We start from the raw sequence: 18,517 nt of genomic DNA on the forward strand, positions 1-18,517 counted from the left end.
TAAAAGGGATGGAGCTTAGTAAGGAGCGAGGCAAGAAGTGAACCCCAGGGGAAAAACAAAAGGTTGAACTCTCGTTGCTCTTCTAGGAGTAATTAATCGATGGGCAGAGTTGATCCACAACAAGCACTTCTGCTCCACTGACCTTTCAGGTGCAGGGGTGGCAGGTGAGGGAGGGGGAGATGGATATTTAAAAATGTCTGTTTGAGCTCTCACCCCGTCTCTCGTCCTCCTCAGGAGTTAGAAGCAGCTCTCCACACAGATGATGTGGACTTTATCAGCGACCTGATCGCCTGCTTGCTTCAAGGCTGCTATCAGCGAAGGGATATCACGTGAGTAATTCTGATCCTGCTGAATGTCTTGCACAGGAAACAGTGATGCTTCATGTCTCCTGTAACAAACCAGAACCGATCATTAGCCAGTACTACATAACAGTGTAGACTGAGTACTTACACGTGGATTCCCAAGCCTTGTGCTTAGCTTTTTTCTGTTGAGTTTCATTTTTATTATAATCCTTGAACTTTATTTACTTCACTCTACAAATCTGTGCTCCTTATTCTTGGATCTTCCAGCTAACATTCATGTGTAGAATTTCTTCAGCATATGCCTTTCTTTCTGATTTTTATTTACAGTACTGGTAAAATGTTGCCAACAAATTAAAACTAGATTTTACTGTGTTTCTGCCTCTTGGGTATCTTCTGTTGTTCTCATAAACAGTAGTGTAATTTTTTTAACATGGAGCTTTTAGGCTCCCTCACGCTGTAACTGCCAAGTAAACAGCTTTCCAGTACATTTGAGATGTGTAGAAATTTGGGACAAAATTTTATCTATGTAGCAAGTAAAGGATCTTCCTGATATGGCCTCACCCCTTATTTTGACCCTAACTTGAGACACGTTTTCTTTGCTAGTACATTTGGACACAGAACAGAACTATAAGGTGTTACCTTCTCCAAAAGCTGAGACAGTGGGATTCCCAGCCTCCAGTCCAAGCAGAAGCTTGGGGTATTATGGTTTATATTTTCCAGATAGTTAAAGAATGGTATCTTAACTATGTCTATTAAGTCTGCTCTTAGTTGTTTGTTAGGACTGGGAAACTAGGTCCAATACTAATGTACAATAAACTTGTAGTTACAAGGTGAGTAAGAGATTGATGAAGAATATGCGTTTTTGTTCGGGGTGGACAGCGGTATTCCTTAGGGAGAGCTGTGTCTCCTGGACTTAGTGTTAATGTAGTGACTTCTCCCCCCGGAACACCCAGGTGGTGCTGAACAGACGAGACATAAAAGGGGAGATCACCTGGGGTCTTACCACTTGAGCATAACAACCAAGTTTTGACTGTATTTTCTCCCATTCTCTTTTTGGGGTGTCACTTTGGGGCTTGTGTGGTTTTTAAGTACAGTTGTAGTCATACAGCATATGTGATTTCACATTTTCATATCTTGCATTTTTTCATTATAATGATCATTTTTCTTATAACCACCTTTCCTTTAAGCATAATTGTCAAGTAATCCAAATTGGTGGATGAACATTTGTGCATAGCTTTTAACTGTTGTAAATATGTTGTAATTCATAGCCTTGGACATAAAAATTTGCACAACTAGTGAATTACCTCCTCCAGTTTAAATTTCTGGAAGTGTAGTCGGTCAATCAAAAGACATGCCTGTTGAAGATATTTTAGATCAATTGCCAGGGTGCCCAGCACAGAGCCTGCTCCATTTTACCTTTGAGGCAACGGTGTATAAGGGTATCTGTCTGCCTGACGCTCTCTGGACATCGCTCCCTATCTGCTGGCTAGCGGTGCTAGGAGAACAGATACTCAGGCCCTCACAGAACGTAACACCCTGTGCTGTGCTAATGATGGGCGTGACGATAGGATTGCGAATTGTACAGTCAGCAGGATAAGTGCTCGGAAGTCCCTGAAGCATATACCCGTGTGAAAAAGTGATCATGTGAACTGAGCCTACACAGGAGCCTCTGAGGCCAGTGTCCGTACATCGTAAAGCCCAATAAAGAAGTGAATGAATGAACATACCAAAGAACTGCAAGTGGTAAGAGTGATTGTCTAGGGTTTCATACCCTAGAACAGAGCCTAGAGGTTACAAAGTAATAGGGCTCATGTGGTTCAGAAACAAGGTTTGATTGAGCTGCACAGTCTTGACCCCTGAGTGTTAACTTGATTTGTTGCCAGCATCTAAAGTGATATTTCATATTGAAAATCCCAAGTTGTAGTTTGTAGAAAACATCTTAAGGTCTGACGACCCATCACCTGTAGGGGAGACGGAGCATGTGTATTCCGCTCTGCCACAGTCCCCACCATTCCTTAGTGCTCTCCCTCCCATGCTGAGGCTGGCTGGTACTACTTATCACCTGGCCCACTTATTTTCTTTATCTGTTTGTCTCCTGCGTGCATTTAGTTCAAGGAATCCAGTGTAGCCACAGCACAGTAGGAATCGGAGCCTAACTGGTCTTGTAGGCTGGTTAAGAATTTGGGGATGTAATCCTATAAAGCAAGGAGAGCAGGGGAGTGGTGAGATTTGTGTTTTTAAATAAGCATCCTGGGGACAAAGGGGGAAACAAGAAGATCAGGTAGGGGCTAACGAATTAGTCAAGTGAGCGAGGAAAAAAGTGGACAGAGTGAAGGACTATTAAGTAGGTAAAATTCACTGGACCTGCTGTCTCTAACCTTGACCAGTCTGATAGGTGTAAAACTGTTTTAACTTGCATTTTGTTGATTATTCTTCACACGTTCAACATCTTTTCTTAGGTTTATTGCACATATTTGTAATTTTTGTCTACTTGAATTTCCTGTTGGATCTTTTCATCTCTTGGTGTATTGGTTGAAGATAAGCAAAAGAAGTGCCCGTTTAAAATTTACCAGGCTGCCCTCCTCAAAGGTGGCTCTACTTTACTCTTGCATAGGTGGTTCTTGTCCTCTCAGCAGCTCTGGGCACTGCCCTAGGTGCTGGCAGGGCAAAAGTGTCTCCTATGTCTTGTGAAGCTCAGAGTCCTGCGTGTGATGGTAATGGTGAGAGTGGAGGTGGGCAGGCTGTAGTTGAAGATCTAACTATCTGAAGCCGTACTATTTATGGGCTGACTCTTGCCTCCCTGTTGGTATGTGATACCTGTTAGCTCTTTCAGTAATCGTTTACATGTGCTGAGATCTGCTGGGTGCTTCCTGGTTATGCCTGTCAGTCTCTTCCCGCTCTGGTACCACTGGTCTGAACTAATCCTGTTTGTTAGTTCTTCCAGAAAGTGATTATAAAATCATGTCATATTCTATAAGAAATTCTCTTAATGACAATTCAATAAACCTGTGAATAAATTTGGGCAAAATTGATGTCTTTACAATATTCAGATTGCTTTTTTATTTAAGTCCTTTATACTACTCAGTAAAAAGTTGTAGCATTACTCATTTAGGTCAGATAAATTCCTGGCTATTTTAATTTTTGTTGCTCTTAAGAGTAGAATCGGGGTGGCCAGACGGCTCAGTTGGTTAGAGGGAGAGCTCTGAACAACAGGGTTGCAGGTTCGATTTCCACGTGGGCCAGTGAGCTGTGCCCTCCGCGACTAGACTGAAGACAACGAGCTGCCGCTGAGCTTCTGAAAGAGCAGCCTGGTGGCTCAGTTGTTAGAGCGCGAGCTTAACAAGGTTGCTGGTTCAATTTCCGCATGGTGTGGTGGGCTGTGCCCCCTGCAACTAAGATTGAAAACGGCGACTGGACTTGGAGCTGAGCTGCGCCCTCGACAACTAGATTGAAGGACAATGACTTGGAGCTGATGGGCCCTGGAGAAACACACTGTTCCCCAATATTTCCCAATTGGAAAAAAAAAAAAGATTCACATTCATACTACAAGTGCTTTTGAATATAGAATATATTTCTTTACATATCTTCAATCTGCCCAGATTATTAACCTTAATTTTTTATAGGTAAATTCTCTTTTTTTATTTTCGAGGATTATCATCCCACTTTCAGTGTTTGTACTCTTTTCTATTTCATGCTGTATTACTAGGTTGGTGCAAAAATAATTGCGATTTAGCACTGTACACAATACCCAAGACATTGGAAACAACCGAAATGCCCATCGGTGGATGACTGGATTAAGAAATTGTGGTACATTTATACAATGGAGTATTACGCAGCCATAAAGAAAAAAGAAATCTTATCATTTGCAACAACATGGATGATCTAGAGAACATTATGTTAAGCGAAATAAGTCAGAAAGAGAAAGACAAGTACCATATGATCTCACTTATATGCGGAATCTAAAGAAAAGAATAAGTGAATGAACTAATCAGAAACAGTTTTGGGGGCAAAGAGGAAAAACTGAGGGTTGTTAGATGGGCGGGGGAGGGGATAAGGGGAAAGGTGAGGGGATTAGAAAACAGTCAGTAACCACAAAATGGCCTCAGGGTTTTTGAAAAATAATTTGGGGAACGTAATCAATAATGTTGTAAAGATTTTGTAAGGTATCTGATGGACACGTGTCCCATTAGGGAGACCACCTCAGGGAAGATGCAGATGCTTGATCAATGTACTGTACACCTGAAACTGAACAATAATGAATGCCAACTATAATTTATAATAATAATAATTGCGATTTAAAAGGTTAAAAATAATTGCAAAAACCGCAATTACTGTTGCACCAACCTAATAGTTATTTACTGCTCTGTAGCAAATCGCCATAAAACTTAGCAACTTTAAAACAACAAAAATGTGTTGTATGTCGTTTTTGTGGGTCAAAAATCTGGGCTTAACTTAGCTGAGTGGGTCTAGCTTAGCATGTCTTACAAGGCTGCAATGAAGGTACCAGCCAGTACTCACCTTGAGGCTTGACTGGGGGGAGGATTCATGTATTTGTTTTCTGTCACTGCATAGCAGATTCCCACAGATTCGGTATCTCACTGGCTCACAACAGTTCTGTAGGTCAGAAGCCTATGCACGGCTGGTCTGGGTCTTCTGGTCAGTCTCACGGGGCTGTCATCAAGGTGGCGGCCAGGCTGCCTGACAGTCTGGAAGCTTACCTGGGGAGCCATCTGGGTGACCCAGGCAGAGTCAGCTCTTTGCAGTTGTAGTCCTGAGGGCCTTGTTGTCCTGTCGGCTGTTGTCTGGGAGCTGCTGTCACCTCGTAGATCTCCCGCAGCTCCTTTGCCGCACGGCGCTCTCACACCGTGCTTGTCTGCGTCTGCACGGCCAACAGGAAAACAGCGCTAGTCTGCCAGCGCAGTCTTAAATAAACAACGTAATCCTGGGAGTTACACATCTTTGACATATTTTATTGACTAAAACAGACAAGTTCTACTTCACACAAAGGAGGGGATTGTACAAGGGTGTGAATACCAAGAGGCAGAAATCATTTGGGGGTCTCTTAAAAGCTGCCTGCTAAATGTGCTTTTCTTTGTTTTTTGTTTTTGTTTGTTTGCTTGTTTGTTTGGTTTTTGTTAGTCTCAGGTGTACAAAGCAATGTGATAGTTCGACATTTATACCCCTCCCTGCTCTTCAAGGTCTGACAATTAAATTCACGAACTTGTTGCAACGATGTCACTAACCTTTTTTGATATCAGAGGGATTATTCATTATGAATTTGTACCAGTTGAACAAACAGTTAACCAAGTTTACTATTTGGAAGTGCTGAAAAGGCTGCGTGAAAAAGTTACACGACCCGAACTTATCACCAACAATTCACGGCTCTTGCATCACGACAATGCACCAGCTCACACATGGCACTGTCTGTGAGGGAGTTTTTAGCCAGTATTGGAACACCCTCCCTAATCACCTGATCTGGCCCCCAGTGACTTCTTTCTTTACCTGAATATAAAGGAAATATTGAAAGGAAGACATTTTGGCGCGGCCAGTTAGCTCAGTTGGTTAGAGCGTGTTGCTCGTAACAACAAGGTTGCCGGTTCAATCCCCACATGGGCCACTGTGAGCTGCGCCCTCCACAACTAGATTGAAACAACTACTTGACTTGCAGCTGATGGGTCCTGAAAAAACACACTTAAATAAAAAAGTCTTTTTTTAATGCTAAAAAAAAGGGAAGACATTTTGATGACATTCAGGACATCAAGGATAATAAGATGACAGCTCTGATGGCCATTTCAGGAAATGTTCCAAAATTGTTTTGAAGGGTGGACCAGTCGCTGGCCTTGGTGCATAGCTTCCCAAGAGGTGTACTTCGAAGGTGACCTTAGTGATATTCAGCAATGAGGTGTATAGCTCTTTTTCGAGGATGAGTTCATGAACTTAATTGTCCTACCTTGTATGTGCTTGTGTGTATTGACTATCTTCCAGTACAGAACTAAATGATACTGGTTAAGGTTTATGCTTGCATCTAATCACAGTTACTTAGTTGTTAACATATCATAAATTCTGTGTATTTTGATAGACTCTTGGACAAGAACCTGTCGATTTTTGGATGATCACATGTGAATAGGATTATCAACAAGAGGTTTCTGTTTGCCCCTTTCTTGGGTAAATGAATATACCTAACTTATTCCTAGTATAATTTTATTCCTCCCATATTTACCATTAGTCTTCCCTATAATTATAGACAATTCCCTATAAAGACAACTAATTTAAAAATAATGGATGTTCTACAAAATTTTTTTATTTATTTTTTTTGCTTTGTTGCCACCTTTTCCCATTATTCATTGTATTTTCATTTGGGTTCATCTCATAGATTAATAAGGTCCCATTTTATAGGGAAGGAAACATCTGAAAATTTAAGTTATTTATCAGGTCATGTAGCCAGTTAGAGAATGAATAAGTCCCACATCATCTTGCCCCTAAGGCAAGTAAATACAAAGAATTGAAGTAACGGGTCATAGAATCTAATTGTAGGCCTATAATTCAGGCACTCTCATGTTCTATCTTTACATAAAATTAATGCATTTTGACAGTGTAAAACAAGAAAAATTTAAAAGTCACCCAATATAATATAGAGCAGAAATTCCCATCACCTTGCTGAAGATGGGGTACCAGGTGAGGTGTGCTGATAGGTTTATTGTTTAGATATACAGAGGGTGCCAAGAAAATGTATACACATTTTAAGAAAGAAAAACACTGTATTAAAATGGTAATACTCAATATATGTATACCAATAACAAAAGATGAATACCAGTCATGTGTATACATTTGTTTTGAAACTCCCGGTGTATACATCTAGAGGTAAAAACAGTATTTCAGAATGTATCTGTCTCATCAAAACTATGTTGGCTCATTGGTTACATGCAAATGTCCTGTTTCATTCTGTCATCTTCTTCTGTGTCCTTTCCACAGCTTCGGCCTTTGTAGAGGACACAGAGGCCCAGTATTTGGGAGAGGCTGTGGAGATTGCCTGCTCCCCTTCCACAGTGCTGAGTCACGGCAGCTCTTACAAATACCACTTTCCTCCTTACCACAGCGCTGTGTCAGTTACTCCTAAATGATTCTTTTGACACTTGGAGTTAATTTCTCTTTTAAAAAATGACTTCAATCAAATGTCAGAAAATTTCAAAAGCTTGTTGTAATGAGAGAGAACAGTTTTTTTCCTTCCTTTGGTCAGCATGTGTTTTCTTTGACTTTTCTGCTATTGAAGGAAAATGTGAAGGATAGACATAAAAAGAGCCCAGGGAGCTCAGTGTTCTCTATTTTTTAGCCTTTTGTGTGGGGTATGGGGTGTGGCAGCACACGTAGTGCGCTGAGGCAGGGAAGAAGTGATTATTCCGACATTTCTCAAAGCACACTGCAAAACATACCTGTGAGATGTCAGAACGTTGCAGAAAACCTTATCTGTAATTTTTATTTGTTAAAAAAAAAGTTAAGTACACATGAAATAAAATATTTCTGAATGGTCAGGTGAATTTGGGAACTGGTAGCACCACGCTTTTAAATTAATTGGTCTCGGATGAAGCTCAGGCTTCATTCAGCCTTTTAAAAACCTGTTGTTGTTGATGTATAATACACAGACACAGAAAGTGCTCAGTGAAGTTTTACAAACTGAATCCACCTTGTAATGAGCACCCAGACAAGAAACCACTATATAATGGATTTTACTTTCTCCATTGACAGGAATTGCCCAAAATGACCCACCAGTGGTGTGACATGCTTTTAGTGTGAATATATGCTCATTATTCCCTGAAGTTTTACTCTCATCCCATCCTAAAGAAAGAGAAATTTGGATAAATGATTGTTTTTGCCTTTTCTGGTTCTAAGACTCATCTGTTACGTAGAGCTGAGAAAGTTACATAATGTCTTTGTGCATAACTTACACACCTATAACATGAGAATAACAGTGCTCACTAAGTTACCGTGAGGATTAAATGAAATAGTTTATTAAAAGCTTTACAACAGTCTTGAGCTTTTAATAAATATCAGTTTATTATGTCAGTACATGTAGAAACATTATCATTGGTTTCTACACATGCTGAATAGAAATTACACATTGATCCAAGCAACTTTCCATGATTTCTCTATAGTGGTTTACATGTGTTAGAACGGGGGTCAGCAAACTTTTTCTATAAAGGGCCAGAATAAATATAAATATGTTAGACTTCGTGTGGGTCATGTATCTGTCACAATTACTCAGTTCTGTCATCCTAGTACAGAAGCAGCCGTGGGCAATCCTTAAATGACTTTTATTAGAACTTTATGGACATTGACATTTGAATTGTATACTATTTTTCACGTCATGAAATAGTGTTTAACACCCCCCCCACCCCCACCCCCCACACACACCATTTAAAAAGAATGGTTTTTACATTCTTAGCTGTAAAAGAAGATACATTCCGGCTGATTTGGCCCACGGGCCATAGTTTGCCAGCCTGTTTTTAGAAAATTAAATAGGTTACTAGCCTGCTTTCACGAACTCAGTGTAACCTTTAAACTGGCATATGGAACCCACATTTCTTTTTTTTTTTTTTAAATAAATGTTGCTGGGGAATGTTGGGGGACAGTGTGTTTCCCCAGGGTCCATCATCTCCAAGGCGTTGTCCCTCAATCTAGTTGTGGAGGGCGCAGCTCAGCTCCAAGTCCAGTCGCCGTTTTCAATCGTTAGTTGCAGGATGAGCAGCCCACCATCCCATGCGGGAATTGAACCGGCAACCTTGTTGAGAGCTCGCGCTCTAACCAACTGAGCCATCCGGCCGCTCCTCCGGAAGGTCAGTGGCAGCTCATTATCTTCAATCTAGTTGTGGAGGGCGAGGCTCACTGCCCATGTGGGAATTGAACCTGCAGCCTTGTTGTTCAGAGCTCGCGCTCTAACCAACTGAGCCGTCCAGCCGCCTGCCACATTTCTTTTTAATTGTATTCTCTAAACTGAGATTTGTGCCTTTGTAGGATGGCATAATACTGTCTGCTAATGAAAAAAAAATTCTAACCATTTGTGTCCTTACTGTCCTAGGCACGGCTCTAATGCTTTTCAGAAACTCATGTAATCCTACTACAACTCTAATATGGAGTGTTATTTCACCCATCTAACAAGGATGAGGCATTTGAGGCACAGAGAGGTTAAGTAACTTACCCAAGGTCACATAGCTGGTCATTGGTATAAAACAGATTTGGCCCCTAGCCGTCTAACCCTAGACCTCCAGCTCCTAAGCACAGCCTTGTGCTGTAAATACATTAAAAGAGAAATGTTAAAAGGAAAAAGTTTTCCTCTAAAACAAGGACTTTTGTGTGTGTTTGCTGTGTACTTCCTTGGCAGTGTAATGAAGTCTGTGGGTCCCACCTAAGAATATGGTTTAAAGTCACAAAATAAATACTATTACAACAGGACCCAATTCTATTGAAATATAGTTAGTAAAATATTCAGGAACCAATTTTGATACAGTAATGTGCTTTTTTTAACTCAGTAAATATGCACTAGCAGCAAGCCTAATTTCTCAAGATTATTATCTTAATTTTTAAGTATTGATGATTATAAATGTTATTTGAAGATTTTTATAATGTCTGTAATGTGATATGAAAATACCTGATCCTTCTTGAGGAAAAGTACACATACTAAAATTACTGTATTTTGTTGCCTACATTCCTAATTCAACGGAATATGAAATTTCAGTTACAAGGTAGTTAAAATAAAAATTAATATTTTCTCAGCCAAGTTTATGGACTGCCTGAATAGTATCTGTGGATCTCTACTTTAAAAAGTTTTTCAAATCTCAAATTAATCTGCATTACAGAATCAGTGTCTTAAAAGGAAACTTTGGATATCATCTAGTAAAATTTGTGGGTTTTTTTAACCTGTGAGGAAACTAAGGTAAGCAACAAAACTAGTACCCAGTCATCTAACTCCTATTTCCACACGTTCCATCATACCGTTGTGATATTCAATCTCACATATGTCTAAACATTTCCTGAGTGTTGCAATTAGATTTCAGTAACAAATAAGTTTGGCTCGTTTTCGTTTATTTTGTTTAGTAATTTGTTGTGCCTGAGAGACAAAAGTTTTTCAGGAATTTGTTGATTTTGTGGCCAAGAAAGGGTGGTGTCTTAATGGGTGTAGCAGTGGGACTCACCTCTGCGCCTTTGTGTCATCTCCCACTCTGGAATGTGGGCAGGATCTGCTCCTGACCAAGAGACTAGGCCAGCAGTGGTGGGATGTGGCACTCCTGATGATGTTCGTTGTATGAGTCCATCCTGCTTTGAAGAAGTAAGCAGCCATGTTGGGAAAGCCCACATGGCTAGGAACTAGAGTGGCCTCTAGGGGCTGAGAACACCCTTAATCACCACTGGTCTACACTACTGTGCATAGATCAGACCTCAGAATAATGTTGGGCAAATAAAGCAGATCACAAGGGCACTCATACCCGTGATTGTATTTTTATAAATATAAAACAAGGAAAAGTAAATGAGGATAAATACATGTGAAAAACCTATGAAGAAAATCAAGGGAATGAATAGCACAATGCAGGAAAGTGATTATACCATGTAATAATGGGGAAGGCTGTAGCTGGATATGAGCACAAGTGGTAATAACATCCAAGGCAGGGGTTCTCAAACCTTATGGACCTTAATCACCCAGAGGGCAAAGTGATTCATTAGAGAGTTGCTCTTTCAGCCCTGTCTTTTTTTCCTTTGGGAAGTACCCAACATAATTGAGCACTAGATGGGAGACCAGGAGCTTCTGGTTTGCTCTCAGCTGTCAGAGTGAAGCCAGGGTTAGGTCGGTGTCTTGAGCAGTAGTTTAAACAGTACTAAAAAAATTTCCATTAAATGCACATTCTGATGATATTTGGCACCAAAACCCCTTCTTTTTTCTTTTTATCATCTTTAGTAGAGTGCTGTTTTGATAACCTGGACTAATTCATGCTTCATTGTGGTCTTTGCTTCCCTTTCCTGTGGTTTCCGCTCTAAGTAGAAATTTCGTAACAATTGTACATTTAACCTCTCAGGGTTAATTATGTATCTGACATTCTATAATAGATTCTCTAGTCACTTAAAAATATTTAGTATTTTGGGGTCCCATCTGACCTTCGTAAAAATATTTACCTTTTTGGAAATTACAACACTTCTGTTTACATATGTTCGTTTAAACTCATCTTTATTGATATACTATAGATACAGTAAAATTCACACAATTTAAGTGTACAGGGCCATGTTTTTTGGATAAATGAACGTACCATTTTGTCATCACCTACTCAAGGTAATAGGACATTTCCATTGCCCCAGAAAACGCCCTTTGCATTAAATCTATCACCACCACCCCAAAAACACTGCACTCCAGGCAACCACGGATCTGATTTTTATCACTGTAGATTGTTTTACCTTATTCTAGAATTTCATATGATTGGGATCATAAAGAATGTACTCTTGTGGCCGGCTTCTTTAAGTCAGCGTAATGTCTGTGTGATTCACTGATACTGCTTGTTTGTATCTGTAGTTTGTTCCTTTTGGGGGAGAGGTGGTATAAGTTGTATTCCAGTATAAAAGTATAATTTATTTATCCACTGGTAAATAGACTTGTATGTTGCTTCAAGTTTGGGGCTATTCTGAATAAAGCAGCTATGAAAATTTGCATGTAAATGTTTTTTTGTGGACATGTTTTCATTTCTTTTTGGGAATTGCTGGGTCACATGGTAAGAGTATGTTTAACTTGAAGAAACAGCCGAACTATTTTCTAAGCAATTCCAACATTTATACTTATAATAGCAACATATGAACAATCCAGTTGCCCCATATCTTTGCCAACGTTTGTTGTTTCTAATTTTACCCAGTTTTAAATTTTACTGATTCTGTTATATTTGTAATGGAGTAATTCATTATGGTTTTAATTTGCATTTGAATTGCATTCCCCTGATGATTAAATGTATAATGTATAATGGGTTATGAATATTTTCTCTTGATGTGTAGCTTGCTTTTCCATTTGTTTGACAGTGTGTTTTAAAGAATGGTAAGTTTTAATTTTGTTCAAGTCCAATTTATCAGTTATTTCTTAGTATTTTCATACTTTTTATTTTTTGTCTAAGAAATCAGGACCTACCTCAATGTGAAGATTTTCTTCTAGTTTTACAGTTTTAGCTTTTTGCAGTTGGCATTATGATGCATTTTGAGTTAATATTTGCGTATGGTAAGAAGTAAAAGGTTGGTGTTCATTTTCTTCCTTATAAATACCATTTTTGTTCAGTCCATTTCTGGACTCTGCCTTCTTCCATTGATCTGTATGTCTTATATTTATACAAGTACCAGATTGTCTTGAAATTGGATAGTGGAACTTGGCCACTTGTGTTTTTTTGTTTTCGTTTTTAATTGTTTTGACTACTCTTAAGTTCTTTGTATTTCCACATAAGCTGTTTTCCTCCAAAATTTCTCCAAATAAATAAAAAGCCTGCTAAGAGAGAATGAACATTTTGAGCAATATTGAATTTTCCTGTCCTTGAACATAATATGTATCTCTCCATTTGTTTATCTTCTTTAATTTCAGCAATATTTTGTAGTTTTCAGTGTAAAGATATTGGATATCTCTCTGTTTATTCCTAGGTAGTTCATATTTTTTTGGTTGTATTGTAAATGGAATTATTTAAAAATTTTTATTTTTCAGTTATTTGCTATTGGTTTGTACAAAATACAATTGGTTTTTGTATGTTGACCGTGTTTCTATATAGTCTTCCTGAATTCAGTTTACTGTTTCTGTTGATTCTTGAGTATTTTTTAGGTTGTCTGGAATTAAAAAGAGGTTTGCTTCTTCCATTCCATTCTGTATCCCTTGTACTTTTTATCTTACTGTACCGGGTAAGACTCATAATACATTGTTCCTGATCTTAGAGGGAAAATATTCAGTTTTTCATCATTAGGTATGATGAAGCGTTTTCCCTTTTGTATATTGTTGTATTTGTTGTGCTCATGTTTTTGTTGGTGATTTTTGCATATATGTTTATGCTGAATATTGGTTTGTGATTTTATTTCTTATAAATCTTTATCATGTTTTGGTACAGGGGTTGAGAAGTGTTCCTTCCTCTGCTTTCTGAAAGTTTGTGTGATTTCTTTCAAGCCTTTCTTTGACTATTTGAAAGAATTCGCCTTTGAGTTTGTAGTTTTCTTTGTGCAAGTTTTTGTTTGCTTGTTATTGATTCACTTTCTTTATCAGATTAAGGTTATTCGGGTGTTCTGTTTCTTCTGTCATTTTTGGTAAGCCATTTTGGCATTTTCCAAAGAATTTGTCTATTTTAGCCAAGTTTTTGATTACTTTATTTCCATAATGCTGTTCTTAATAATCTCTTATCCATTTAATATCTGGTCTGCAATGATATTTCTTCTTTCATTCCTGGTATTGTCATTTGTTCTTTCTCCCTCTTTATTCTTTCTACAGATTTATCAACTTTTCAAATGTTCACTAAGGAACCAACTTTTTACCTTACCTACTGTTGATCTGTTTTCTATTTTATTCATTTTTTCTGTTTTGTTGATTTCTTGTCTTTATTATTTACTTTGGTTTTTAGCTGGCTCTTTTTCTTAAGTTACAGTACTGTCTGAGCCTTTTTTTTTTTTCAGTGCAGGCATGTAAAGCTATAAATTTCTTTCTAAGGAGTGCTTGGCTATATCCCACAAATTTTGATGTCCTGTGGTTTCTGTGTCACTGAAAACGTGTTCTAATTTATTTTATTTTTTTTCTATGATCCGTGGGTTATTTAATTTCTTGATATTTTAATGTAGTGATTTCTAATTCTATATGTTCAGGTAAGGTACTCCATGAAATTTATGTTCCAGCTTATGGTTTATCTTGGTGAACATGTCATATGCATTTGAAAAATCTATGTTTTCTTCAGTTTTTGTGTATAATATTCTGTAAATGTTAATTATGTTAGGATGGTAGTATTTTTGAGACCTGTGTCCTCATTGACTCTTATCTACTTGGTATATTAATTAATGAGAAAGATGTTAAAAATCTTCAGCTTTTGGATTTGTGCTTGTGGATTTGTCTGTTTTTTCCCTTTAGTGTGTCAGTTTTTGTTTCATGAGTTTGATCTCCTGTTAGTAGATACATACATTGTTATGTATTTCTGGTAAATTGTCTGTCTTTACACCTACTTGGTATTGAATCAAGCCATTCAGCTTTCTTATGCTCATTTTGCCCAGTATGTCATTTCCTATGCGTTTACAGACGATATCTTATAGTTAGGTCTTGCTTTTTTCCCCCGCTCAGCCTGACAGTTTCTGCCTTTTAGTTGGGATGTTTAGTTTGTTTACGTGAAGTGTAGTTATTGATATGGTTGGCTTTCCACTTGTTCCTCTGGGCTTTTGTTTTTTAAGTGTATAATTCATTTTTTTAATCACAAAATTGTGGTCATCGCCACTATCTAATTCTAGAATATTTTTATCACCCCTGAAGACACCTCATACCCATTAGCAGTCACTCCTCATTTCCCCGTCTCCAATCCTAGGCAACCAACCACTAATGTGCTCACTGTTTATAGTTTGAAGTATTCTGGGTACCTCTTATAAATGCAATCATACAACGTTTGTCCTTTTTGTGTGTGGCTTCTTTCATTTAGAGTAGTCATGCACACTTTTGGGTGGATGTATGTTTTCATTTTCTTGGGTATAAACGTAGAATTGGAATAGTTGGATCATAGCGTAATTCTGAGTTTATTTTTTTAAGTAACTTGCCACACTTTTCCAAAGTAGCTGCACCATTTTAAATTCCTATCAGCAGTGTCTGAGGGTTCCAGTTTTTCCACATCCTGGTCAACATTTACTATTTTTTTTATTTTTAGCTTTCCTGGTGGGTGTGAATTGACATCCTGTGGTCATTTGCTTTTCTCAATGACTGATGATGTTGAGCATCTTTCTTTTGGGTTATTTTTGTTAATATTTCCCTTTATTTCCTCCGTTGGTGCCGTGTGTGTGTGTGTGTGTGTGTGTGTGTGTGTGTGTGTGTGGTTCGAGGACTAGCAGCATGCATCCTTGAATCCCTAAGTCATTCAGAATTCGTATTGTATGTCTTCAAACCTTATACCTGACACCTCAGAATTCCATAAATTCATACAAATAGTATTTAGGGACCCATCTGGCTTTCGTTTTAGAAAGTCTTTTTAAAAATTATTACATGTTGATTTCCAGTTGACTTGTAATATTTTTCTTTGTTCTCCTAGGTAAACATTTATATGTATATGTAAAATCTGTATTATGTCCATGTTTCACAACTGAAAGATGTATTTTGTATCTTAGTCATATTTTATTTTAATTTGAAGTTGTCATGATTTTTAACTTATCCTGGCTCTCAGATTGATTTTAGGATATGTTGGATATGGCAGCCACTATACAGCCCTAGGGAAGAGATGAAATTTACATTATTTTGTCCTAGGTCTTTTTATGATCTTGAAGAATAAACACTATCAAATGTTCTTTTTTAAAAAAGAAAAAACATTTTATTTATTTATTTGTGTTTTTCCAGGACCCATCAGCTCCAAGTCAAGTAGTTGTTTCAATCTAGTTGAGGGCGCAGCTCACAGTGGCCTATGTGGGGATCGAACCTGCGACCTTGGTGTTAAGAGCACCTCTTTCTAACCAACTGAGCTAACTGGCCGCCCCCTCAAATGTTCTTATAGAGCCTTTTACTTGTTGCTTCTTCTGGAACAGAAATCTTTATCTCAGTCCAGTACTCATGTTAAGTGTGGTTTAACTGTGTACGTGTAGTTTTTTCATTTGCTTCACAAATAGCTGTAGCAAATGTGAGAATGTTATTGTTTCATTTCGTCTCCATTGTCCTACCCATGATGCCATGTCTTAATGCTCCCCTGCAAGTAGACCGTGGATAGATGCCCTTTTGTGTCTCAGAACTAACACAGGCCTCAGAGAACTCAGGAGCCTTCTTTTTATCTTTCTACCTGTTTTATCTTCTAAACAGGTTGCAGGTACTAAAATTTATTGCCCTGCGTAGACAAGAGTTCTGCCAGCTCCAGCCAGCTGAGACTTGTGTTAACATACTTTGCTCAGGTCCTGCCATCCTTGTCAACATGCTCTCACCGGTAGAAGCGTGTTCTGTCTGAAGCAAACTGAGGAAGTCTCTGCTGGGGTTCTAAGAAATGGCTAACTCTGGGAGTGTGGGAAGGTGGTTCGTTCTCATTTTCATTCCTTTATTCTCTCTCTCTGTCCACGCCCCCCCACCCCTCGCCCCCAACTGTTATAAGGGAAAAGTGGGTAATTAAGATCTGCTCATTTAAAAGCATTTGTAACTTTTTGGAACAAGAAAGAATGTAGACCTGGTTGTGCTCAGAACGTGTAGTTTGATCTTTTTGTTATCATGTTCTGTTGAAACATTTCATTATAATTGAGTAATTTCAGAAAGATGAGAGGTATTTAAGTCACTAAGACTATCCACTGAGGTGGATAGCTGAGTGCATGTTCCAGCTGACCTAAACTCCAGAACTATCGTCTGAGACATTGAAAACATATTTTATCTGTTTTCAGCAACATAGTGCCACTACACTCTTCATTTAAGTAGCAAAATACTGAAAGTTGCTGCAAAATGATGTGTGCACTCATTTTTCTGGAGGAGGGTATGGGCTTAATTAGATTCTCAGAGCTTATGTCCTATAGAAGATGGAGAACCACTAAGCAGAAAGCATTGAACCTGATTTTTGCCTTCCTGAATCCTTTTCGTTTTAAATTCCCTTGGCCAGATTCTCCTCAAACATTTTGCCCCCCTTGAATTTCAGATGTTTTAAAGAAAAGGATATAGATTTATACGAGACGGTTTATCTGTTTACAGGAAATGAACTGTCTTGAATTGTAAGCCCTTAAGTATCTCTTGGTAAAGTGGTATAGAGATGCCTTCGGAAACTGTTAGCAAAAGTGATGAAACTGAAACTGGGTAGGCTAATAAGGCTATTGGAAAGGAATCTCAAACATGCAGTTCTTTGAGGCAAGTAGGGACTTTCAGGCAGGTTGTAGGCACAAAGGCAACACTGTTTGTACACACAGCGTTTGCTGGGTTGTATGCTGGTTCTCCTTTGCCTCACGTTGGAGCAAGAAAGTTCTCCTTGGCCTGGCCCAGCCTGTCTGCTGCCTCATCCTCCCGCCAAGGTGGGTCATGGCTGCTTAAGTGATGATGATCTCAGGCATCGACTCGGTATTTATTTTAGTGCAGGAAAAATATGGGGGCACTTGGTGTGCATTAGAAATTCTAGGAAGGGAACAACTGGGGGACTCGGTTGGTTAGAGCGCAAGCTCTGAGCAACAGGGTTGCCGGTTCAATTCCCACATGAGCCAGTGAGCTGTGCACTGCACAACTAAATTGAAGACAGCGAGCTGCCGCTGATCTTCTGGAAGGGCGGCCAGATGGCTCTGTTGGTCAGAGCGTGAACTCTCAACAAGGTTGCCGGTTCGACTCCTGCATGGGATGGTGGGCTGTGCCCCTGCAGCAACTAAGATTGAAAACGGCACCTAGACTTGGAGCTGAGCTGCGCCCTCCACAACTAGATTGAAAGACAGTGACTTGGAGCTGATGGGCCCTGGAAAAACACACTGTTCCCCAATAAAAAAATTTTTTTTAAAAAAGAAAAATTCTGGGCCAGCCCGGTGCCTCAGGCGGTTGGAGCTCCGTGCTCCTAACTCCGAAGGCTGCCAGTTCAATTCCCACATGGGCCAGTGGGCTCTCAACCACAAGGTTGCCAGTTCAATTTCTCGAGTCCCGCAAGGGATGGTGGGCTCCGCCCCCTGGAACTAGCAACAACAACTGGACCTGGAGCTGAGCTGCGCCCTCCACAGCTAAGACTGAAAGGACAACAACTTAACTTGGAAAAAAGGCCTGGAAGTACACACTGTTCCCCAATAAAGTCCTGGGGGAAAAAAATTCTAGGAGGTATGTGGCAGGTAAAGGGATTTACTACCAAAGAGATTGTCGTCTTCATACTCCTCACTACTAAGACAATTTTTTAAAAACACCTCATTTTATTTCAAATTTACCATTGCCACACTACCTGCTTTTTACCACCAGTTTGGATTGCTTTTTGCCCATCTCCTCCCTCCTGAAGGGGCCTCACCAGCTAGCTTCACAGGCAGTGGAGAGAGGAAGCCGGGCCAGACTAGGGTTCAGCAGGTATTCA

General features: G+C 39.2%; 1 protein-coding gene across 3 annotated transcripts in view; it reads left to right on the plus strand.

Annotated features, from left to right (window-relative positions):
* Positions 1-18,517, plus strand: part of CECR2 (CECR2 histone acetyl-lysine reader) — a gene marked incomplete at its 5' end in the record, with an annotated part of 149,488 nt that overhangs the window by 88,309 nt on the left and 42,662 nt on the right. For all 3 annotated transcript variants that reach the window (XM_081059407.1, XM_081059408.1, XM_081059409.1), the window contains one exon: positions 235-329. In XM_081059407.1, coding sequence (XP_080915533.1) covers positions 235-329 — 95 coding nt within the window. The remainder of the gene's footprint in view (positions 1-234; positions 330-18,517) is intronic.

This window comes from Rhinolophus hipposideros (assembly GCF_964194185.1).
Source record: "Rhinolophus hipposideros genome assembly, chromosome: 9".
NCBI classification, from domain to species: domain Eukaryota; kingdom Metazoa; phylum Chordata; class Mammalia; order Chiroptera; family Rhinolophidae; genus Rhinolophus; species Rhinolophus hipposideros.